Source organism: Cervus canadensis, chromosome 29 (assembly GCF_019320065.1).
Source record: "Cervus canadensis isolate Bull #8, Minnesota chromosome 29, ASM1932006v1, whole genome shotgun sequence".
NCBI lineage: Eukaryota > Metazoa > Chordata > Mammalia > Artiodactyla > Cervidae > Cervus > Cervus canadensis.
The window spans coordinates 621,138-646,210 of record NC_057414.1 but is presented as its reverse complement, the minus strand read 5'-3'; the positions used below and the strand labels follow the sequence as shown (position 1 = coordinate 646,210).

At 39.2% G+C, this 25,073-nt stretch overlaps 1 protein-coding gene across 1 annotated transcript in view; it reads left to right on the top strand.

Moving 5' to 3' along the window:
- Positions 1-25,073, top strand: part of TYR (tyrosinase) — a 112,901-nt gene that overhangs the window by 75,897 nt on the left and 11,931 nt on the right. Inside the window, exon 4 of the mRNA XM_043452683.1 lies at positions 12,874-13,055. Within this exon, the coding sequence (XP_043308618.1) occupies positions 12,874-13,055 (182 nt within the window). The remainder of the gene's footprint in view (positions 1-12,873; positions 13,056-25,073) is intronic.

The window sequence follows — 25,073 nt, the reverse complement described above, 5'->3', positions numbered from 1 at the left end:
AAGCATTTATGGGAAGCACTGAGTGCAGCAAACCTGAGTTTGAGTCCTACTGCTACATTTATTAACTAAATAAACTGAGGAAAGTTATTTAAACTCCTGCTTTTTGTCTGCTTGGTTTTTTTTCTGTATTTTAATGTGAATACCACCATGAGGCCATACTTTGCTAAGGCTAAGAGCAGGTACTGAGATTAGACTGCCCAGATTTGAATCCTGCCACTCCTGCGTTTCAATCCTGCCAAATCCTGGATTTGAATCCAAGCTATGTGACCTTGGGACATTGTCATAACCATTCTGTGGTTGAGTTTTCTCATATGCAAAATAGGGATAACAACAGAACATTCCTTATGGAATTATTTTGGGGATTAATTGAGTTCCCATATAGGAGTACCTAGAGTGGTACCTGATATATAATGAGTGTTATATGAGCTAACTCTCACTACAGTTACTGTTACTAATATCTCTCTTGCAGCACTGGTGGAGAAATAATATGATGATATATGTCAAAATCCCAAGCCTAGTACTAGATACATGACTACCTAATAAATGGGAATCAGTACTGAGTTGATTAGTTGTTTACAAGCATCACTCTGATGATGAATAGTAGAAAGTGATGGAAAAGTTTAAGAGAAGAGAAATTGTGTATGAAAGAGAGGCAGCGTAACTACCTGGAGAAAAGTAATAATTGTCTGCATATGTTTCACTATTGGCCCACTGTTTCACTGTGTTATCTTCAATAGATAGAAGTTATAGATATTGATTTATTGTTATTTAATAATATATTATATATATCCACTATAATTGCATTTAGAAAATTCAAGTTCAGTCATGTTCACTCCTTATCAAATGTACTTAGATGGCAAATTAACTCTGAGGATGGAGTTAAAACTATTTCCCCATCCCTACAAACTCCCATCTCCTTGGTGGACAGATGATCTTTCACAGTCTGACTCTTGTCACCTTTCTTGTCTCACTTCCTGTTGATCCTGCACAACTCTGTATTCTATTCTGACATACCAAGCCACTTTCATTTCTCAGTAGCATGAGTGCCCAGGCTCCCTGTTGGTCTGTGCAATGCTTCCCCATAATCTATCCACCCAGTTTAAATATCATCCCTGCTGTGAAACTTTCCTTGACTCCAGCAGTTAGCTGCTGCTTCTGTAATCCCATAGGTTTTATACACATGCCCCCTCCGAAGTGTCATTTACATTGCTTTGAAATTTTATTTATCTTTTTATTATGGTATGGAGTGAGATCCATGAGAATGGGAACGTTTCTTTTCCATCCTTGGAGCTTAACATGTAGTGGGTTCAAGATACAATGTTTAACGAATTAGAAAATGGGCACCATAGTGAAAGGAACAAGGTCAGCTTTATTAGCATAACTTCCCAGGTAAGAGCACAGAGACTTTGAAGGTCAATCAGTAGCCTCTACTGAGAGCCACATGAATAGCCTTCCTCTCACTTACACTGAGCATCAGCTGAAAGGGCTGGCCCTGTAGGACACCTTTTTCACAAATTCATTCTGACTAGCTCTGGTCTGTGAGTGCAGCTTGGCTCATTTGATTTCAATCCATTTTTGTCTAATGCAGTGTCTCTCAATTCTGGGCGCATCTTTTCACCACATGGAAAGCACTGTGGTTCGCTTTTCTTCATGTTTTTAAAAATATTTATTTATTTTTAATTGAAGGACAGTTGCTTTACAATACTGCTTTGGTTTCTGCCATACATCAACATGAATTAGCCATAGGTGTACATGTGTCCCCTCCCTCTTAAAGCTCCCTTGCACTTCCCACCCTTTCCCATCCCTCTAGGTTGTTACAGAGCCTTGGTTTGAGTTCCCTGAGTCACGAGGCAAATTTCCATTGGCTGCCTATTTTACATATGGTAGTGTACATGGTTCTTAGTAGGGTACCTTGCCACTTAATGATACCAGTAAGTATTTATGGGAAAAGAAAAAAACAGTAACTTCTGGAACTGCCTTTTTCTCCCCTTAGACTTCTAGCTTGCTGGTTCTTTTCAGTTTGTTATCACTGATATTTTGGTTTGTACCCTAAGTTCCTTCAAGTTTTATCAGTAGCTTAAATGATTTTAATCTGGTTTTCACTCCCTACCCATTCCCCAAAGACTTCTTTGCCCTTTCCTCAGCTAAGCTAAGAAATCGTGGAGTAGAGTATACACTTGGAATTACAGTCAACTGAGGTTGAATTTCTTAGCTGTATAGCAGGCTTTTCATTTGCAGCTACTGATTCCTAACAATTTATGCTCTTAAAGTGTCCATCTCTTTTAAAATTACTGCTTTTCAGTAAACATTTCCAAATACTCCTTAAATGAGTTCTATAATATCATTAGCCAGCAACATGAAGAAGAGGAATTACTGGGACATTGTTGTTTCAAACCCAAAGAAAGGCTCCAAGTTTTTCCAATGGTCTCAGCAGAAGAGGAAGGAGGCAGGAGGAGAAGGGGCTGACAGAGGATGAGATGGTTGGATGGCATCACTGACTTGATGGACATGAGTTTGAGCAGGCCCTGGGAGCTGGTGATGGACAGGGAGGCCTGGTATGGGGTCGCAAAGTTTTGGACGTGACTGGGCAACTGAAAAACAAAAACAACCATGCTTATTACATGCCAGACACTGTGCTAACTGGTGTGGGTCAGAGAGTCATACCACTTTTGGAGATAACCAAATCAAAATAAATCATCAGCATCTCTTGGATTTCTCCTTCTCTCAGTTCTAATAGTTAACCACTAAGTAAATGCTTCTTTAATATTTAATTCATACTCTTTCAGAATTTGATAAAATGTGGGCTCTCTCCCAAAAAGACTACAAAATTCTCATAAATTTTACATATTTTTGATCTACATGAATCTAGTGCTCTTGTTAACAGGAAGGCACTGTGATGGACATTTGGTCTGCAGTAACCAATAAGACAACATCATTACTCTCCCTGGATCCCCCATATGCTATTGGAGAATGGCACATAATCAAATAATTACAATCTAGCACGACATATGTAATGATCAAAAGAGGGAAACAGTAAATCTGATTGATGTTTTTATGCCCTAAGCCTTGAAGAAGCAAAAGATACAGTGGCAAATAAAAGTTTAAGGAAATTGTAAGAAAAGGGGTTTCCCCGGTGGCTCCATGGTAAAAAATCCACTTGCAATGCAAGAATCGTGGGTTCGATCCCTGGATTGGGAAGATACCCTGGAGGAGGACATGGCAACCCACTCCAGTGTTCTGGCTTGGAGAATCCCAGGGACAGAGGAGCCTGGAGAGCTACAGTCCATAGGATCTCAGAGTCCGACACGACTGAGCGACTTAGCATGCACTCAGGCATGGAAACTTTGCTTATAAATGGCTAAAGCTGGACTTTTGCCCTTTTGTCCGCACATCCTGCAGGCTCCCCTGTGTTCACAGCATGCGCTGCACCTCTTCCCTTAGCTCCTCTTTCTCCCACCTGCCTGCAGTGAGTGTCAGCTTCTAGCTAAGACTCAGCACGCCCAGAGTCATTCATGGGTGCTCACTGGCCTCCCTCAGGAGGAACTCTAAGCTGGTCCTCAAGGGTAGGTCAACACACAGACCCAGAGTCTGTGCCAAGGCCGTTCTCTTTGGCCCCCTTCTCTGTCGCCACTTTGTGACCTAAGCTGGTGCTGGTCTATGGGTTCTCATGGCCTTTGGGAGGAAGTAAAAATGGTCTCAGTTCCACAAAGAAAAATCACAAGTCTTTAGACTATCGATGTTAATATTTCACAACTCTTCTCCACACTGTTGAGAGAGTTTATAATAAAGTGTTCATTTCTTAGGTAAAGTAAAATGACAAAGGATACCTAGTTCTCACTTATGTGCAGGGCTCTAAAATGCTTAGTGTGTGTTAAGTCACATCAGTCGTGTTAGACTCTGTGTGACGCTACGGACTGTAGCCTGCCAGCCTCCTCTGTCCATGGGATTCTCCAGGCAGGAACACTGGCATTGTTGCCATGCTCTTCTCTAGGGCATCTTCCCAATCCAGGGACTGAACCTGTGTCTCAAGTCTCCTGCGTTGGCAGGTGGGTTCTTTACCACTAGTACCACCTGGAGCAAAGCATTAATACTTTGCCCATCTTTCTCCTTTAAATAGCAATCACTAACATTTCACTTGTTAGTGGAAGAGTATTTAACTTGGAATAGAATACCTGGGCTCTGGCCACTGCTCTGCAAGTTGAGTATGATTGTAAAACTAACAGAAATCTGACATGAAACTCTGGATTCTCTACCACAGTCTTGTTGGGTCAGCATTGGCAGAGTTTCAACTCTTTGAGTCAATGTTCTCTTCTGTAAAATGGGATCAATATTAATAGATACCTCCTTGATGTGTTGAGGCTAAAGTCAATAAACAACATACACCGAGAGTTTGTGTTAACAGAAATGGCTTTATTAAGAACTCATTCTCCTGGGTGAGATTATAAACTCAGGAGGGCAGCAGCAATGATCATGCAAATATTGAACACCTACTATGTGTTAGGCACAGAGAAAAGGAAGATTAAAAAGATTAGGTTTCATAGCTGGTAGATAGCACTGATATTTTCCAGCATACTTTTGCTTGCTGTGAAAATAATGTCTCTCTCTCAGTCTCGATTTGTTCCTCCCACAGGGAAAGAAAATAGGATAACTATAGACTACAGTCGATGACTATATACTATTTTCTATTTTCAGAGATAACTTCTGAAGTGGAGTCTTTAACTCATATTCTAGCATCTATTTTTCTGTGCCTTTCCAGTCCTGTTGCCAAACACTGTCCCCGAATGCAAGGCTTAGTCAGTGACAGAAGTAATTCAGGATCCACTCAGGGAGAATAAGGAAGAAAAAATACAATCCCCGGCAGAGGTGACTGAGTGTCAGAGGAAGAAGCAGCCCAGGCATATCAGCCCAAAGACCCAGGTTCTTATCTGCCTCCAGGGCCTTACCGAATTTGTCCAGTTTCCTTTTTTCTGCCTGTTTTGATTGCGAGTTCCCTTTAACCAGAAGATGAGGAGTCTTCTGTGATGCCTCACTCCTGAGTTGTACCACTTGGAAAGCTACACATCATTTTTTTAACGTGGATACATTTTCTTGCTGATTTCCCCATCCCTTGTTCCCTGCACATCGGTTCTGACTATCCTCCAGTTCTTTCCTCACAGTGCAATCTGTATACTCTTCAAAAAATTATCTTTTCATATTATCTCTCACCATCGCAGAGACAAACAGTGACTTCCTATTGCTCTTAGGAGAAATTGCAAATATTTCTTGCATGTCCTCAACTGCCCTTCTTGATTTTGCCCCTGATTTCTCTCTAGCTTCATCTCAAACTGTTCTCTCCATAGATAACATTGGTCACTTTTTACATATTCTGGCTGGAGAGATATTTTTATTCCCAAAGTTACCGATCAGTGGAGAAGGGTAGCATAAGGAAGAGATGTTAATGTCATGATTTTTGAAGATTCTATGTGCTGTGCTTTAAGATGCTTTTGAGATATTTCAATGAGGGTGCCAGTTGGGCAGCTGGAAATTTGGGCTGAGATTTCAGACCAAGATTTACTCTGTAAATATATATTGAGAAGTCATCTGTTGTAGATAATAAGTGAAGCTATGGGAGGAGTGAGACAGATAAGAGAATATAGCATCCCATTGAAGGTTCTTGCAAATTCTATTCTCTTTTTCAGAAACACTCATATACCACTTCTCTAAATAGTCACTTTTTAACACTATCCAAGACTTTCCCAAAGGCAGCAGAATCAATCAGACCTCTTCAGTAAATTGTATTGCCATGTTGCTTTTGTATTTGCCATTCTGTAATTAAAGATACATTTCTGAAATTACTGGTTAGTATCCATCTCCACCACTAGATCTAAGTACTACAAGGACACAGAACTACATCAATACCTGACAGAGAACAAGTTTATAGATGCTTAAATGTATTCAACTATTTACGAAATGGTTGAATAAATCAATGAAAAAGAATTCTATTGTGTTTATACAATTTTGTTGTTCCCATGAATGTACTAAAGCAAATAAGTTCCCTAATATCCAACCACATTATGTTTCTTTGTTGTTCTATTTTTAAAAAGGAAATTTAAGAATAATTTTCTCTTTACATACCAGAGTTTACGTATATCTCACATCATTTCCCCTATTCTTTCTTTTTTTTTTTTTTTTGATTGTGAGCAAATATTCGACTTTTGCAAATCCTCAAAATGACCAACTCAATACATCTTAAGGGCCCATCAACAGTCGTGGAAAGTGAAGGAATTCTTAAGCATGAGCTTTAGCTTCTTGTTAAATCCCACTCTGAGTAGAAGGTAGTATATTAGATCAACAGCCAGACTGTCATCAAGGGTCAGTTTTTGCCACCCAGAGTTGGTTTAACATTGTACCTTCTTAGAGTCCAGGGAGAAATATCCAGAGGACAGAATAGCTGCTGTGGTCCCTGATTTCTTATAAGATTCATGACGATGGAGCAATTAGAACTAACTGGGTGATGATCAATAGGATAATGCAAGCAGCCAATCGGATGGATGCAGACTGGCTGATATCTGGGGCCATTATTAGTGGTTCTGTCCAGTTTCCCCTATTCTTAATTTACATCAGTATGGAAGTTTTGTCACAATTCATGAAACAATTTTGATACATTATTATTAACTATAGCCTATTAAGATTACTTAGTTGTTATCTAATATCTCTTTATGTTTCAAGATCCCATCCAGGATCTCATATTGCATTTAGTGATCATGTCGAGCTTTGCTTGTTTTTGATGACCTTGAGAGTTTTGAGGAGTACTACTCAGGTGTTTTACAGAATACCCCTCGACTGGAATTTTATAGACTGGAGTTACTTGGGGAGGAAGAGGACCGAGGGGAAAGCACTCTTCTCTTCCCACTGTATCAAGGGTACACGCTATCAATGGCTGACCATGGGCAGTGTTAGCTTTGGTCACTTGGCAGATACCATGTTCATCAGTTTTCTCAAACCTAAGGACTTCCCTGGTGGCTCTGATGGTAAAGAATCTACCTGAAACGCAGGAGACCTGGGTTTGATCCCTGGGTTGGGAAGATCCCCTGGAGAAGTGCATGGCAACCCACTCCAGTATTCTGGCCTGGAGAATTCCATGGACTGAGGAGCCTGGCGGGCTAGAGTCCATAGGGTTGGCAAAGAGTTGGACATGGCTGAGCGATTAACACTTTCACTTTCAAACTCCTAAATGGTTCCACCGCCCTTCCATACTGTACTCTTTGGGGGAAAGTTACTACAGACAGCCCACACGTAAGGAGTGGGGATTGTGCATTGCTCCTTTATGTAGTTGAAGTGTCTACATAATTATTTGGAATTTTTCCATATGGTAGATGTATGTAGGTATGCATATCAGTTTGCATTCATCTACATTTATTTTACACTTTTGCTTATAATCATTTTTTCTATGGCTTAAATTGATAACTATTCTTCAGAGGCTATTATTTTACACTTCTGCTTATAATCAAACATTTATTCTGTGACTTAAAGTGATACTATTCCTCAGAAACTATTTGTCTCACAGATCTTTTAGTTATAATCCACTTTTATCATACTAGAACTCTGTTGGTATCATGGTAAAGTACAGGAGAGGGAAAGTGTTCTATAGTATTCTGATTAAATTTCAATCTTTCAGATGGCCAGTGTCTTGGGGCTGTGACTGTCTTGAGTGTTTCTGCAGTGGTATAGCTTCTTGAAGCTATGATCTCTTCTCTTTTTTCAGTTGTCATATTCCCAATCTGTTTCCTTGAAGCCCTGACCCATGTGGCCTTAAATGAGACAGGAAGGCTAAAAGAGGCTGGACTGAGAGGAATTCGCTTCCTCCTACTGGAATAACACTCTGGTGGTTATTTTCTGTGGATTGAAGGACTTTGGTGTAGAGAAAACCTCTGGGTGTATTTCACAATGGATACTCTCTCCCTCCCCCAACACAGCCAGGAGAGGATCTTTCTCAGATCTTTATTGTGAAAATCGGACAGCGTTCCTGGAGGTAAATGCCCCACATGCGTGGGAATCCCCTTAAGACTATGGGTCCCAGGAGTGTCTCTCATCACCAGCTTCTCTCATCACCAGTGTCCAGGCATTTATCAAAGTGTTTGGGTGTATGGATCCAGCGTCTCCTCCTGAAAAGCGAACAGCAGTCGAGTTCCTCTGCTTGCACTTACCTCTGCAGTTTGGGGAGAAGCACTCTGCTCTGTGACCTCGGTTCTCTCACGGTCCAAGAAAAGTCATTGATTTTCCACTTATCTAGCTTTGTCTTATTGTAAGGATGGAAGTGACTGGACATCCGTGTTATTTTTATACATAAAACACATTCCTCCTTGTTTTTGTCTGTGATCAGCTTAACCTTATCCTAAACCCTCTCGTGTGCATTTCATTGTTGCTCAGGCTTCCAGAAAACCATCTAGATGCAGGTTAAATAAATCTTTGGTAAGAAGATAATTTGCTTCCCAAAATGTCAGTGTGCTTATCCAAGTTAAACATTAGTATTCTGATGTGAGCCGTTCTAGACATGGTTTGATGAAATTAACTGAAGATGAGAACCACTGATGAAGAATTTAAACAGGATTCATACCTTCATTTTAAAAGGTGGATAAGGTGGGTGAGCACATTAATGGTTTCATCCATTATATCTCTTGGTGCTAAGAATTCATGTCCTTGTCCTATTTAGGTAAAGAATTTTTATTTCTTGGCAGGAATAAGATTATATATAAACTGAACTATAAGAGTAATTTTTCTCAATTGACAAAAGGCACAATGTTTGCCTGAAGCTCTTATCTCATAGCTCATTGTATACTGGACTGTTTCTAAATCAGCCAAAGTTTAATAGCGATGGGGAGAGATTAATTATCAGAGGGCCTCCTTCTCATTAAAAAATAGATTTACCGCTTGAAAACTGCTGAACATTGTTTAAACATGTTTACATATCACTTCAACATTTAGTATTAATAAAATGTCTTATAAAATAGTGTCTATGTTATAATTCTTCTTGTTAAAATATGTATATAATGTTATATTTGCATATTTAAAAAACTAACAGAAATATTAAGCAAGTATGTGTGTTTTTTTAATTTTCTTTTTGCATGGTTCTATTTTCTGAATTTTGTGTAATGAACAAGTAATGCTTTCATGAAAAGAAGAAAACCATAGACATCAAAATAAGAAGAATAATTCATAAAATACAAAACTTGAAAAGAATTTGGGATTTATTTGTTAAGCCAGTTAAGCCAGTTCCTAATTTCTTCAGTTGAGGAAATGGAGGTACACACCAAAAAAAAAATCCTCTTGAATACTGTCTCCCCATTTCTGCTTAAAGAATAATAACCATTTTTAAAGAGCTAATTCAAATATGTACAGTTTTGGCACTTCTATGGTAGCATGTCTCACATCTCTCACCAGTTGTAATGTTTTTTGAGTATAACGTGAACCATGAAGAAGAGAGAGAGATGCTGTGGGGATGAGGATGGCTTCTCCTCACCATCTGTCCAGCGCTTAGCCATGTATCTTAGTTGTTGTTGCTCAGTCACCAAGCTGTGTTCGACTCTGAGACCCCATGGACTGCAGCCCACCAGGCTCTCCAGTCCTTCACTGTCTCCCAAAGTTTGTTCACATTCACGTCTACTGAGTCAGCGATGCGATCTAACCATCTCATGCTCTGCTGCCCCCTTCTCCTTAGATTTCAGTCTTTACCAGCATCAGGATCTGTTCCAATATCTTACTTATGCTATTTTAATTAACCCTTTGATCTTTTCAGTTAATTTTTATTGACGTAGAGTTGACTTACAATGTTTCAGGTGTCCAGCGAATTGATTAGTTTGTATTGTACATATATATGTGCATACATTGTTGTTATTTAGTCACTGAGTCATGTCCAACTCTGCTGCAACCCCATGGACTGTAGCCCGCCAGGATCCTCTGTCCGTTAGGGATTTCCCAGGAAAGAATACTGGCGTGGGTTGCCATTTCCTTTTCCTAGTGATCTTCCTGACCCAGGGATTGAACCCACATCTCCTGCATTGGCAGTCAGATTCTTTACCACTGAGCCACTAGGGATGCCCATGTATATATATACTTTTCAGATACTTTTCCATTATGGGTTATTATAAGACATTGAATACAGTTCCCATTAGAGATTATTATAAGACATTGAATACAGTAGGTCCTTGTTTATCTATTTTAGGTATAGTAGTGTATATGTGTTAATCCCAAATTCCTATTTTACTACCCTTCTACTCCCTTCCCCTTTAGCAACCATAAGTTTTTCCTATGTCTGTGAGTCTATTTCTGTTTTATAAATAAGTTCATTTGTATCCTATTTTAGATTCCACATATAAGTCATGTAATATGATATTTGTCTTTATCTACCTAGTTAATTCACTTAGCATGGTAATTTCTAGGTCCACCCACATTACTGAAAATAGCATTATATCATTCTTTTTTATGGGCTGAGCAATATTCTATTGTGTGTGATATATACATATGCTGCTGCTGCTAAGTTGCTTCAGTCATGTCCGACTCTGTGCGACCCCATAGATGGCAGCCCACCAGGTTCCCCCTTCCCTGGGATTCTCCAGGCAAGAGTGCTGGAGTGGGTTGCCATTTCCTTCTCCAATGCATGAAAGTGAAAAGTGAAAGTGAAGTCGCTCAGTCATGTCTGACTCTTAGCGACCCCATGGACTGCAGCCCACCAGGCTCTTCCGTCCATGAGATTTGCCAGGCAAGAGTACTGGAGTGGGTTGCCATTGCCTTCTCCATATATACATATACATATATGTAAATATATATCACATCTTCTTTATCCATTCATCTGTCAATGGACATTTAGGTTGCTTAATTAATCCTTTCAATACCTTCATGACTTAAATATTACTCTCATTATTCAGATGAATAAAAGGAAAATTAAACAGGTTAAAACATTTTAGAATCTTAAAGTTGTCTTAAAGTTAAGACAATGTTGTCAAAACCCACAGAACTTGAGTTCTACATAGGTTCATATTTCTTCAAAACTTAACATATAGTAAATACTCAGAAAATGTATTTAATAATCGAGGTACTTGGCAGCAGCCAACTGATCCTTCAATTAATTCACAATGAAAACAACTTTGACCACAACTAGCACTTGAAGTCCAGATTTTTTAAACAAATAGAATTCTTTTTCATCACCAAAAAGTGATCATCACTGCTGCCATCTGGCTTCCTTGTTCTCTTCTTTACTGTACTTCAAAATGCTTTTTTTAAATTATCTGTTTGCTTGAAACATCACTTTCTTTTTTAGACACGAGCTTCTTGCACTAACCTTTTGCTTCCGAGCTTAAATTCTAGAGCTAAATAACAATAGCTTATATATTTAGCACTTTCCTAAAAACTACCACGTTGGATAATTTGTTTGGAAACAGATGGGATAGATATTACTTTCATTTTAAGGATGTGAAGGCTAAGCCTCCAAGCGTTTCTGTGATTTGCTTATAAGCTTACACAACTTATACAGCTCTTAAATCACAAATCTAGGACCCAAGGGGAGTTTTCTGACCCCAGATCTAGTGTTCTTCCCTCTATGTTATGTGGTCTGATCATACAGAGGCATTCTCTTTGTCACCCCTTTAATTACCCACTACACGTTCTGTTACACTTAGTTTCACTTCCATCCTTACTGGACAGTTTCAATCTCTTAGTTTTTTGGCTTTTGTTCCTGTCAGGGTTTTTAATTGCTTGCAACAGAAACTCACTCTGGCTGAACTAAACAGGGAACAAATTTGCTGAAAGAATAGCGGATAATTCAGGAGATCGTGGAGATGCAGGATGAGAAACAGGTAAGAACGAGAGAAGAGGGCAGCAGCCAGATCATCTGCCAGAGCTGCGCTCTTGAGCACAGGGTACCTCTGGGCAGCGCTTACCTTTACTGACACCTCTGATCTCATGCTTACAAACAGGATGTTGTTAGCACCACTGCCCTTGCCCACTGCTAGAGTGCTTGTCCATTGTCCTTGCTTCTTTGTGTCAGTATCTCCTGTTTCAAAGTCTTGAATGGGTATGTCTGATTGGCTGAGTATTGATCTTGTGGTCATGCTCTAGCTTCCTGGGAAGTTGGGAAATGGTATGTGCTAAGTATATTTAACTTCTATCATGGAAGGTGAGCTCTTTCTCTCAACAAGACTCATGAAGTATGTGTGCATGCATGCTAAGTCTCTTCAGTCGTGTCCGACTCTTTGTGACACCATGGACTGTGGCCCACCAGGCTCCTCTGTCCATGGGAGGCAAGAATACTGGAGTGGGTTGCCATGCCCTTCTCCAGGGGACCTTCCCAACCCAGGGACTGATACATTGCAGGCAGATTCTTTACTGCTGAACCAACATGGGCAGCGCTCATTAAGAATATACTTCTCTAAATATAACAAGGAGGTTGAAATAAAGTCCCCTATCATGACCAAAAAATAGCCAACTTCTAATACTGATTCCAATTTAGTTTTGCATGTTCTTTCTTTGAGTGAAATTTCTTTGAGATAAGGGACATATATAATTTATGACTATGTCTCGGTTGTCACTCAGCCAATAATTACACTTGCTCTGTGGCATTCTGAAGGGTTTTAACTTGTCATTTAACTTTCACTTATCATCTAAGAAATTCCTTTTCCAAAATTATCATCTAATATTTCTCTCAAACAAGTGGATTTCATCAGGGCTTGACAGCATGAACTGTGGCTTTACAAAATCTTTTCAAAGCATGAAAACTACGTTTGGTATATTTCCATGGCTTTAGATTTTAAGATATGCCTTGTTATTTTACTTTAAGAACTCCAGATATTTCTTCAACAGCAATATGTTTCTGATTCTGAATAATCCTTTCCTCTGCAGTATTTTTGAACAGTGGCTTCGAAAGTATCGTCCTCTTCAAAATGTTTATCCAGAAGCTAATGCACCCATTGGACACAACCGAGAATCCTACATGGTCCCTTTCATCCCGCTCTACAGAAATGGTGACTTCTTCATTTCATCCAAGGATCTGGGCTACGACTACAGCTACCTACAAGAGTCAGGTAAAGCTCAGTTTCTCCCATATGAATTGCTCAGTCTGATGTGACCAATCTTTTCTGAGATCGTGCAAAACCTTATGATTTTACAGTGTTATCCCCCAATGCTTTAACTTGTAAAGTGCATTATAATCCTTAGTTAATCACTGATTTATTATTGTATGGCCCAAGCTGCAAGAATCTTTAAGCTCTTATTCATTCTTCTTAACATAAGGCATTCTATGTGTGGCAACCTGGGAAGAGCACTAGAATTAAAATCAGAAAACAGTGAGTGTGAGACCTGATGCTTTAAACTGACTTTGGTGTGACGTTGGGAATTCTGACTTCAATTCTCTAAATTTCAGCTTCTTAACCTAACATATTGGGAATATAATACCTCAAAGAGATATTGTGATAATTAAGGGCATTAAGAGCCTAGTGCAGTCTGCACAAGAAAAATAGCTACCAGTTTTAGAATCGTCTTTGGGAACTTCCTGCTAGGGTTATCAAGAAAACTTGTGAACATTTTGTCATTTTTTTTTTAACATTTTGATATTAAATCCAATTAACAATAATAATAATGCTAATAGATATAATAATTGCTATGACTATGATTAAGGTAGTGTTATAAAAGCCTAGGATTGTAACTATTTCTAGGCTTTAAATAATCTTCCTTAGTTTAAGTATGCATATATTTTCTTGATAAATGAGGAACAGATAGTAATGTTCTGCTACAATCTGAGAGTCTACTCCATACTATACATGCATTATTAGTCACTATATATTCCGTTCAGTTCAGCTCAGTTGCTCAGTCGTGTCCGACTTTTTGCGACCCCATGAATCGCAGCTATATATTAGGTATTATTATCCCTAAATAAGGTGAGGACATTGATGCTAAAACAATTTCAATGACTTTCCCAATATCAAATACCAGCATATATATGAGCCAGATTTCAAGAGTACAGGGTCCTCTCCACTTAACAGAAGATGGTCAAAAGCAATAAAACAACACAGAGCATGTGGATAAGAGGTGTTCAGCAAGCACTGATGTTTCATTATATTCATGGATAATTCATGAAAAGGTGAATAAATTAGTAAAACTAAATGAACAGATAAATGACATTTTTTTTCTTTTTCTTTTTCCATTTTTTTTCCTTCATTTTTATTAGTTGGAGGCTAATTACTTTACAATATTGTAGTGGTTTTTGTCATACATTGACATGAATCAACCATGGATTTACATATGTTCCCCATCCTGGACCCCTCTCCCACCTCCCTCCCCATCCCATCCCTCTGGGTCATCCCAGTGCACAAGGCCTGAGCACTTGTCTCATGCATCCAACCTGGACTGGTGATCTGTTTCACACTTGATAATATACAGGTTTCAATGCTATTCTCTCAGATCATCCCACCCTCGACTTCTCCCATAGAGTCTAAAAGTCTGTACGATACATCTGTGTCTCTTTTGCTGTCTTCCATATAGGGTTATCATTACATCTTTCTAAATTCCATATATATGCGTTAGTATGCTGTATTGGTCTTTATCTTTCTGGCTTACTTCACTCTGTATAAGGGGCTCCAGTTTCATCCATCTCATTAGAACTGATTCAAATGTATTCTTTTTAATGGCTGAGTGATATTCCATTGTGTATATGTACCATAGCTCTCTTATCCATTCGTCTGCTGATGGGCATCTAGGTTGCTTCCATGTCCTGACTATTATAAACAGTGCTGCGATGAACACTGGGGTACATGTGTCTCTTTCAGTTCTGGTTTCTTCGGTGTGTATGCCCAGAAGTGGGATTTCTATTTCTATTTCCAGTTTTTTAAGAAATCTCCACACTGTTTTCCATAGTGGCTGTACTAGTTTGCATTCCCACCAACAGTGTAAGAGGGTTCCCTTTTCTCCACACCCTCTCCAGCATTTATTGCTTGTAGACTTTTGGATAGCAGCCATCCTGACTGGCGTGTAATGGTACCTCATTGTGGTTTTGATTTGCATTTCTCTAATAATGAGTGATGTTGAGCACCTTTTCATGTGTTTGTTAGCCATCTGTATGTCTTCTTTGGAGAAATGTCTGTTTAGTTCTCTGGCCCATTTTTTGATTGGGTCATTTATGTTTCTGGAATTGAGCTGCAGGAGTTGCTTGTATATTTTTGAGATTAATCCTTTGTCTGTTTCTTCATTTGCTATTATTTTCTCCCAATCTGAGGGCTGTCTTTTCACCTTACTTATAGTTTCCTTTGTAGTGCAAAAGCTTTTAAGTTTCATTAGGTACCATTTGTTTAGTTTTTGCTTTTATTTCCAATATTCTGGGAGGTGGGTCATAGAGGATCTTGCTGTGATTTATGTCAGAGAGTGTTTTGCCTATGTTCTCCTCTAGGAGTTTTATAGTTTCTGGTCTTACACTTAGATCTTTAATCCATTTTGAGTTTATTTTTGTGTATGGTGTTAAAAAGTGTTCTAGTTTCATTCTTTTACAGGTGGTTGTCCAGTTTTCCCAGCACCACTTGTTAAAGAGGTTGTCTCTTTTCCATTGTATAGTCTTGCCTCCTTTGTCGAAGATAAGGTGTCCATAGGTTCGTGGATTTATCTCTGGGCTTTCTGTTTTGTTCCACTGATCTGTATTTCTGTCTTTGTGCCAGTACCATACTGTCTTGATGACTGTGGCTTTGTAGTATAGCCTGAAGTCAGGCAGGTTGATTCCTCCAGTTCCATTCTTCTTTCTCAAGATTGCTTTGGCTATTTGAGGTTTTTTTTGTATTTCCATACAAATTGTGAAATTATTTGTTCTAGTTCTGTGAAAAATACCATTGGTAGCTTGATAAGGATTGCATTGATTCTATAGATTGCTTTGGGTAGTATAGCCATTTTGACAATATTGATTCTTCCAATCCATGAACACAGTCTATTTTTCCATCTATTTGTGTCCTCTTTGATTTCTTTCATCAGATAGTTTTCTATATATAGGTCTTCTGTTTCTTTGGGTAGATATACTCCTAAGTATTTTATTCTTTTTGTTGCAATGGTGAATGGTATTGTTTCCTTAATTTCTCTGTTTTCTCATTGTTAGTGTATAGGAATGCAAGGGACTTCTGTATGTTAATTTTATATACCTGCAACAATACTATATTTATATATTGATTAGCTCTAGTAATTTTCTGGTAGAGCCTTTAGGGTTTTCTATGTAAAGGATCATTTCATCTGCAAGCAATGAGAGTTTTACTTCTTCTTTTCTATCTGGATTCCTTTTATTCCTTTTTCTTCTCTGATTGCTGTGGCCAAAGCTTCCAAAACTATGTTGAATAGTAGTGGTGAGAGTGGGCACCCTTGTCTTGTTCTTGACTTTAGGGGGAATGCTTTCAATTTTTCACCATTGAGGATAATGTTTGCTGTGGGTTTATCATATATAGCTTTTATTATGTTGAGGTATCTTCCTTCTATTCCTGCTTTCTGGAGAGTTGTTATCATAAATGGATGTTGAATTTTGTCAAAGGCTTTTTCTGCATCTATTGAGATAATCATATGGTTTTTATCTTTCAATTTGTTAATGTGGTGTATTACACTGATTGATTTGTGGACATGGAAGAATCCCTGCATTCCTGGCATAAAGCCGCTTGGTCATAATGTATGATCTTTTTAATATGTTGTTGGATTCTGTTTGCTATAATTTTGTTAATGATTTTTGCATCTATGTTCATCAGTGACATAAGCCTGTAGTTTTCTTTTTTTGTGGCATCTTTGTCTGGTTTTGGTATTAGGGTGATGGTGGCCTCAGAATGAGTTTGGAAGATTATCTTCTTCTGCAATTTTCTGGAAGAGTTTGAGTAAGATAGATGTTAGCTCTTCTCTAAATTTTTGGTAGAATTCAGCCGTGAAGCCATCTGATCCTAGGCTTTTGTTTCCTGGAAGAATTCTGATTACAGTTTTGATTTCCTTGCTTGTGATGGGTCTCTTAAGATCTTCCATTTCTTCCTGGTTCAGTTTTGGAAAGTTATACTTTTCTAAGAATTTGTCTATTTCTTCCAAGTTGTCCATTTTATTGGCATAGAACTGCTGGTAGTAATCTCTTATGATCCTTTGTATTTCAGTGTTGTCTGTTGTGCTGTCTCCATTTTCATTTCTAATTTTGTTGATTTGGTTCTTCTCCCCTTGTTTCTTGATGAGTCTGGCTAACAGTTTGTCAATTTTATTTATCTTTTCAAAAAACCAGTTTTTAGCTTTGTTGATTTTTGCTATGGTCTCTTTTGTTTCTTTTGTGTTTATTTCTGCCCTAATTTTTAAGATTTCTTTCCTTCTACAAACCCTGGGGTCCTTCATTTCTTCCTTCTCTAGTTGCTTTGGGTGTAGAGTTAGGTTATTTATTTGACTTTTTTTCTTGTTTCTTTTTTTTTAAATTAAAAATTTTTTTTCAAGTATTTTTATTAGTTGGAGCTTAATTACCTTACAATATTGTAGTGGTTTTTGTCATACATTGACATGAATCAGCCATGGATTTACATGTATTCCCCATCTTGAACCCCCCTCCCACCTCCATCTCCACCCGATTCCTCTGGGTCTTCCCAGTGCACCAGGCCTGAGCACTTGTCTCATGCATCCAGCCTGGGCTGGGGATCTGTTTCACACTTGATAATATACATGTTTCGATGCTGTCCTCTCGAAACATCCCACCCTCGCCTTCTCCCACAGAGTCCAAAAGTCTGTTCTGTACACCTGTGTCTCTTTTTCTGTTTTGCATATAGGGTTATCGTTATCATCTTTCTAAATTCCATATATATGCATTAGTATGCTGTATTGGTCTTTATCTTTCTGGCTTACTTCACTCTGTATATCGGGCTCCAGATTCATCCATCTCATTAGAACTGATTCAAATGAATTCTTTTTAATGGCTGAGTGATATTCCATGGTGTATATGTACCACAGCTTCCTTATCCATTCGTCTGCTGATGGGCATCTAGGTTGCTTCCATGTCCTGGCTATTATAAATAGTGCTGCGATGAACACTGGATTGCACGTGTCTCTTTCAGATCAGGTTTCCTCGGTGTGTATGCCCAGAAGTGGTATTGCTGGGTCATATGGCAGTTCTATTTCCAGTTTTTTAAGAAATCTCCACACTGTTCTCCATAGTGGCTGTACTAGTTTGCATTCCCACCAACAGTGTAAGAGGGTTCCCTTTTCTCCACACCCTCTTCAGCATTTATTGCTTGTAGACTTTTGGATAGCATCCACCCTGACTGGCGTGTAATGGTACCTCATTGTGGTTTTGATTTGCATTTCTCTGATAATAAGTGATGCTGAGCATCTTTTCATGTGTTTGTTAGCCATCTCTATATCTTCTTTGGTGAAATGTCTGTTTAGATTTTGGCCCATTTTTTGATTGGGTCATTTATTTTTCTGGAATTGAGCTGCAGGAGTTGCTTGTATATTTTTGAGATTAATCCTTTGCTGTTGCTTCGATTGCTATTATTTTCTCCCAATCTGAGGGCTGTCTTTTCACCTTGCTTATAGTTTCCTTTGTGGTGCAAAAGCTTTTAAGTTTCATTAGGTCCCATTTGTTTATTTTTGCTTTTATTTCCAATATTCTGAGAGGTGGGTCATAGAGGATCCTGCTGTGATTTATGTCGGAGAGTGTTTTGCCTATGTTCTCCTCTAGGAGTTTTATAGTTTCTGGTCTTACACTTAGATCTTTAATCCATTTTGAGTTTATTTTTGTGTATGGTGTTAGAAAGTGTTCTAGTTTCATTCTTTTACAAGTGGTTGACCAGTTTTCCCAGCACCACTTGTTAAAGAGGTTTAGGTAAGCCTGTGTTGCTGTGAACCTTCCCCTTAACACTGCTTTTACAATGTCCCATAGGTATTGGGTTGCTGTGTTTTCATTTTCATTTGTTTCCATGCATATTTGATTTCTTTTTTGATTTCTTCTATGATTTGTTGGTTATTCATAAACCTGTTATTTAACCTCCATATCTTGAATTTTTAATAGCTTTTTTCCCCTATAATTGAGATCTAATCTTACTGCATTATGGTCAGAAAAGATGACTGGGATGATTTCAATCTTTTTGAATTTGCCAAGGCTAGATTTATGGCCCAGGATGTGATCTATTCTGGAGAAGGTTCCGTGTGCACTTGAGAAAAAGGTGAAAATGATTCTTTTGGGATGAAATGTCCTGTAGATATCAATTAGGTCTAGTTGATCCATTGTGTCATTTAAAGTTTGTGATTCCTTTTTCATTTTCTGTCTAGTGATCTATCCATAGATGTGAGTGGGGTATTAAAGTCTCCCTATTATTGTGTTATTGTTAATTTCCCCTTTCATACTTGTTAGCATTTACCTTACATATTGCAGTGCTCCTATGTTGAGTACATATATATTTATAATTGTTATATCTTTTCTTGGATTGATCCTTTGATCATTATGTAGTGTCCTTCTTTGTCTCTTTTCACAGCCTTTGTTTTAAAGTCTATTTTATCTGATATGAGTATTGCGATTACTGCTTTCTTTTGGTCTCCATTTGCGTGAAATATTTTTTTTCCAGTCCTTCACTTTCAGTCTGTATGTGTCCCTTGTTTTGAGGTGGGTCTCTTGTAGACAGCATATATAGGGTTCTTGCTTTTGTATCCATTCAGCCAGACTTTGTCTTTTGGTTGGGGCATTCAATCTATTTACATTTAAGGTAATTATTGATAAGTATGGTCCCATTTCATTTACTTTGTTGTTTTGGGTTTGCGTTTATACAACCTTTCTGTGTTTCTTGCCTAGAGAAGATCCTTTAGCATTTGTTGAAGAGCTGGTTTGGTGGTGCTGAATTCTCTCAGCTTTTGCTTCTCTGTAAAGCTTTTGAATTCTCCTTCATATCTGAATGAGATCCTTGCTGGGTACAGTAATCTGGGTCATTACTTTAAGTATGTCCTGCCATTCCCTTGTGGCCTGAAGAGTTTCTATTGAAAGATCAGCTGTTATCCTTATGGGAATCCCCTTGTGTGTTATTTGTTGTTTCTCCCTTGCTGCTTTTAATATTTGTTCTTTGTATTTGGTCTTTGTTAATTTGATTTATATGTGTCTTGGGGTGTTTCACCTTGGGTTTATCCTCTTTGGGACTCTCTGGGTTTCTTGAACTTGTGTGACTATTTCCTTCCCCATTTTGGGGAAGTTTTCAGCTATTATCTCCTCAAGTATTTTCTCATGGCCTTTCTTTTTGTCTTCTTTTTCTGGGACTCCTATGATTCAAATGTTGGGGCGTTTCACATTGTCCCAGAGTTCCTTGAGATTGTCCTCATTTCTTTTGATTCATTTTTCTTTTTTCCTCTCTGTTTCATTTATTTCCACCATTATTCCTGTACCTCACTTATCCTATCTTCTGCCTCCATTATTCTACTGTTGGTTCCCTCCAGAGTGTTTTTGATCTCATTTATTGCATTATTCATTTTTAATTGACTCTTTTTTATTTCTTCTAGGTCCTTGTTAAACATTTCTTGCATCTTCTCAATCCTTGTCTCTAGGTTATTTATCTGTAGCTCCATTTTGTTTTCAAGATTTTGGATCATTTTTATTATCATTATTCTAAATTGTTTTTTAGGTAGATTCCCTATCGCCTCTTCTTTTGTTTGGCTTGGTGGGCACTTTTCATGTTCCTTTACCTGGTGGGTATTTCTCTGCCTTTTCATCTTATTTAGATTGCTGGGTTTGGGGTGGCCTTTCTGTATTCTGGTAGTCTGTGGTTCCTTTCTATTGTGGAGGTTTCTCCCAGTGGGTGGGGCTGGATGTTTGGCTTGTCGAGGTTTGCTGGATAGAGAAACTTGTGTCGGTGTTCTGGTGGGTGGAGCTGAATTTCTTCTTTCTGGAGTGCAATGGAGTGTCCAGTAGTGAGTTTTGAGATGGGGTCTATGGGTTTGGTGTGACTTTGGGCAGCCTGTATATTTATGCTCAGGGCTATGGTCCTTCATTGCTGGAGAATTTGCGTGGTATGTTTTGCTCTGGAACTTATTGGCTCTTGGCTGGTGGTTGGTTTCAGTGTAGGTATGGAGGCTTTTGGGTGATCTCTTATTAATTAATGTTCCCTGTACTCAGGAGTTCTCTGGTGTTCTCAGGTATTGGGCTTAAGCCTCTTGCCTCTGGAATTCAGTCTTATTCTTTCAGTAGCCTCAAGACTTCTCCCTCCATACAGCACTGATAATAAAACTTCTAGGTTAATGGGGAAAGGATTCTCCACAGTGAGGGACACCCAGAGAGGTTCACAGAATTACATGAAGAAGAGCAGAGGGAGGAAGGAGATAGAGGTGAGCAGGAGGAGAAAAAGGGGGACTCAAGAGTAGAGAGAGAGATTTAGGCAGTACTCTGTTCCCTAATGTTCTCCACAGCCCAGAACACCCACAGAGATTCACAGAATTGGATTGAGAAGAGAAGGGGAAGGGAGGAAATAGGGGTGATCTGGGGGAGAAAAAGGAGAGTCAAAAGGGGGAGAGAGTGATCAAACCAGTAATCACATTCCTGAGTAAAAATGGGTACTGAAGATTGGATTCTTAAATGTCCAAAATTGATATCAAATACTGAAAAACAAAAATTAAAAATCTGGAGTAGAGGTTAAACTCTTAAAAATACAATATTAAAAAAACCAAAATCACAAAAAAATGAAAGAAATATATATGAAGTTTGCTTTAAAAATAGGGTCTTTTTTTTTTTGCAAGGTTTTGTGGGTTATAAAAATGAAAATTAAGGAGTAATAGAGGACTTAAAAAAAAAAGGAAAAAAATTTTTAATTAAAAAAAATAATAGTAGTAAAAATATATCTAGGAATTTCTCTGGAGCTGTTGCGGGCAGTGTGGGTTTGGTTCAGTTTCAGATAACTCCTTGTTCCAGCTTACACTTCTCAATATCTATAGGCCCCTTCCAGTGTAGTCAGTGTTAACTATGGGATTTTAATCTGTTGCACCGGTCACTTCTGAAGCGGTTCCCTTTGTCTATTTGGCTTCTGTTTGCAGGTCTCTTCAGTGTCTAATTTCCACCGGGACACAAGTGGGCGGAGGTGGTCTCTTGTTTAGGTTCGCTTGTTCAGTCGTGCGGCAGGGAGGGAGGGGCGCTGCAGACAAATGTCACTGGTGTGTGTGGGGAGCACTCACAGTGTTCCGGCCACACTGGGTTTGTCCCCGCTCACGCATGTGCTTTCCCCGTCTACACTGCTCAGGCTCCAGGCTGCTCTACAGGGAGCGGGCCCTGAGTTATGTGCACTTCCCAGGCCCAAGCCGCTCAGGTTCAGGTTCTCGGGTACTCCACAAAGGCGCAGACTCGGTTGGGCCTGCGTTTTGTGCTGTTCAGGGTCCTAGCAGCTCAGGCAACCAGGAGCTTGACGAGCAGGACTTCTCCCCTCCCCGTCCCAGCCTCAGTTTCTAGGCGCGCCGGTCCGGTGTGCCTTGTTTCTCTTCTGGGGAGCTGATCTCTGGCTGCGACCCTCCCAGCGGATGTCAACCATCCAGAATCTCAGGAAGTCTGTGGTTAGAGACTGGAAGCCTGTTTGCAGTTTGGTAGGGGATGCCGTCTCTGGGGCCGAGTTTGCCGCTTTCAGGCTCTGGCTGGTGCCCGCCTCCCCACTGCCTCCAGCGGGTGATGGGCTCGTCCGCAGCTGGCTATCTCGTCTCTGGAATTGCTCAGTCCTCTGTTCTGTGAATGGGCCGGCTGTGCCTTAGGTTAGGGCTTTTCGCAGATTAATTCTCTCTCTCTTGCTATCCCACAGTTTAAGTTGCTATCTCACATTAGCTCCCTCCGACTGCCCTCAGGGCATTCAGGCCCGGTCCTTACCCTAAGCAATGCCGCCCGCTCCTCTCTGTCCAGCCCCCACTTGCTGGTGGCGGATGCGAGCATCTGGGGTACTTTTCTGCTGGGAGTTGCTCTTAGGCATGTAATCTGTGGGTTTTATTTACTTTTCCTCCCCTTTAGGTTACCCTCTGAGATTCAAAAACTTCCCTCAGACCTGCCGGTGAGAGGGTTTCCTGGTGTTTGGAAACTTCCTCTATTAAGACTCCCTTCCCGGGATGGATCTCCATCCCTAACTCTTTTGTCTCTCTTTTTATCTTTTATATTTTGTCCTACCACCTTTTGAAGACAATGGGCTGCTTTTCTGGGTGCCTGATGTCCTCTGCTAGCGATCAGAAGTTGTTTTGTGGAGTTTGCTCAGCGTTCAAATGTTCTTTTGATGAATTTGTGGGGGAGAAAGTGGTCTCCCCATCCTATTCCTCCACCATCTTAGCTCCTCCTCTCAATAAATGACATTTATCAACTTCCTACCTCTTGTTAGACCTTAGTGACACATACATTAATGACATACCTCTAGCCTCAAGGAGCTCTAAATTCAGTGTACAAGTCAGACCATTGTGCAAGAAACTATGAAACATCAGGCTGTGTTAAGTGCAGTAAAGGAGTCATAAACAGAATACTAGGGGAGCACAGAGGAAAAGGCAATGACTTCACAATAGTTCTAACTAGAGAAACAAGATGAGACCTTGAAGGGTGAGCAGGCAGATAGCGGATGGAAAAGAGTAGGGAATATTCAAAACTAAAAGAAGAACAAAATAGAGGTATAAAGTGTACTATGTATTTCTGGAATGCTAAATTCTCCAATTTGAGATGTATGCACAATGGAAAATTACACAGATGAGATAAACTGAATCACTTCATAATAGCCAACACATTATGAATCTTTTTAGGTGTCATGAACTCTTCTAGAAGTGCAGTATGCATTATTTGCTTTAACCTTCATTACTACCCTTATGAAGATACTATTACTTCTTTTTCCAGATCATAGATGAGAAAATAGAAGCTTAAAAGATATGACTAACTTGTCCCAGGCCATCTAGCTAGTATGCGGCATAGCATAACCACATTTTAAGGTCAACAGGAGAATCTGTATTTTATCAATATTCTCTTGCCCTTTGGGGAGCCATTAGTTGGACAGGTATGGGTTTGGTTGACCTGTTCTGTTTTACCTGAAGATCATAGCCAATGGAAGGAGTACTAAAATCGCTGGTGGAGGAGATCACTTCTTTGAAATCCTTGAGATCACTGTGAACAGGGTGAAGGTGTCATAAGGGTGGAGGGTGGAGGAGTGATAAGGGGAGTGAATTCCTGTGAGTTGAAAAAAAAGGTTGCCTCCAGTGACATGTTTTCCCTTCCTTCTGGAAACACCCATAGTGCATAAAGAAAGGAACATGTTCATAACAGTTTTTCAAAGATTCACCATCAGGATTTTATGATTTCCATTTCCAGAACATAACAGACTCTTTCATGGCATCATGCTTTTGATCACACTATTCTCTCTAGCTAAATTCTGATCCCCTTCATCTATTTGTCAAACTCTCAGATATGAAATAATTATATATAAATATTCATGTACATATATACACATAGCCATGTTTAATCACTTCTTTGTTAGAATTGCATGCTAATTTTTCTACATATGATTTGTCTCCCACTCTACCTTGACTGTTATAGAAGGAAATGGCAGCCCACATGTACATGTATGTACATGTAATTACATACAAATAAAGTATACTTAACCCACTGCAGTATTTTTGCCTGGAAAATCCCATGGACAGAAGAGCCTGTTGAGCCACAGTGCATAGACTCGCAAAGAGTCAGACACAATTGAGCAACTTCACTTTCTTTCTTTCTACCTTGGCTGTAAGCCCTGCAAAATCAGAATTGATATCTTGCAAGCTTCTCTAGTCTAAGTACCAAAGAATATCTGGTATGGAGTAAAATCAAAGAATTAAATTGAACACAAGTGATATTTATCATGAAGAATAAATGTGTGTAAGTATGGCTTACATGTAATTATATACAAATAAAGTATACTTAACCCACTGCAGTATTCTTGCCTGGGAAATCCCATGGACACAAGAGCCTGGTGGGCTGAAGTTCATGGGGTCACAGAGATGGACATGACTGAGGGCCTAACACTTTCTTATGTATAGTACAATACATATAAATAAAGCTTGCTAGAAAAAAAATCACACCTCTTAATACTCAGGTCATTTTTAGATATTTTTAATGT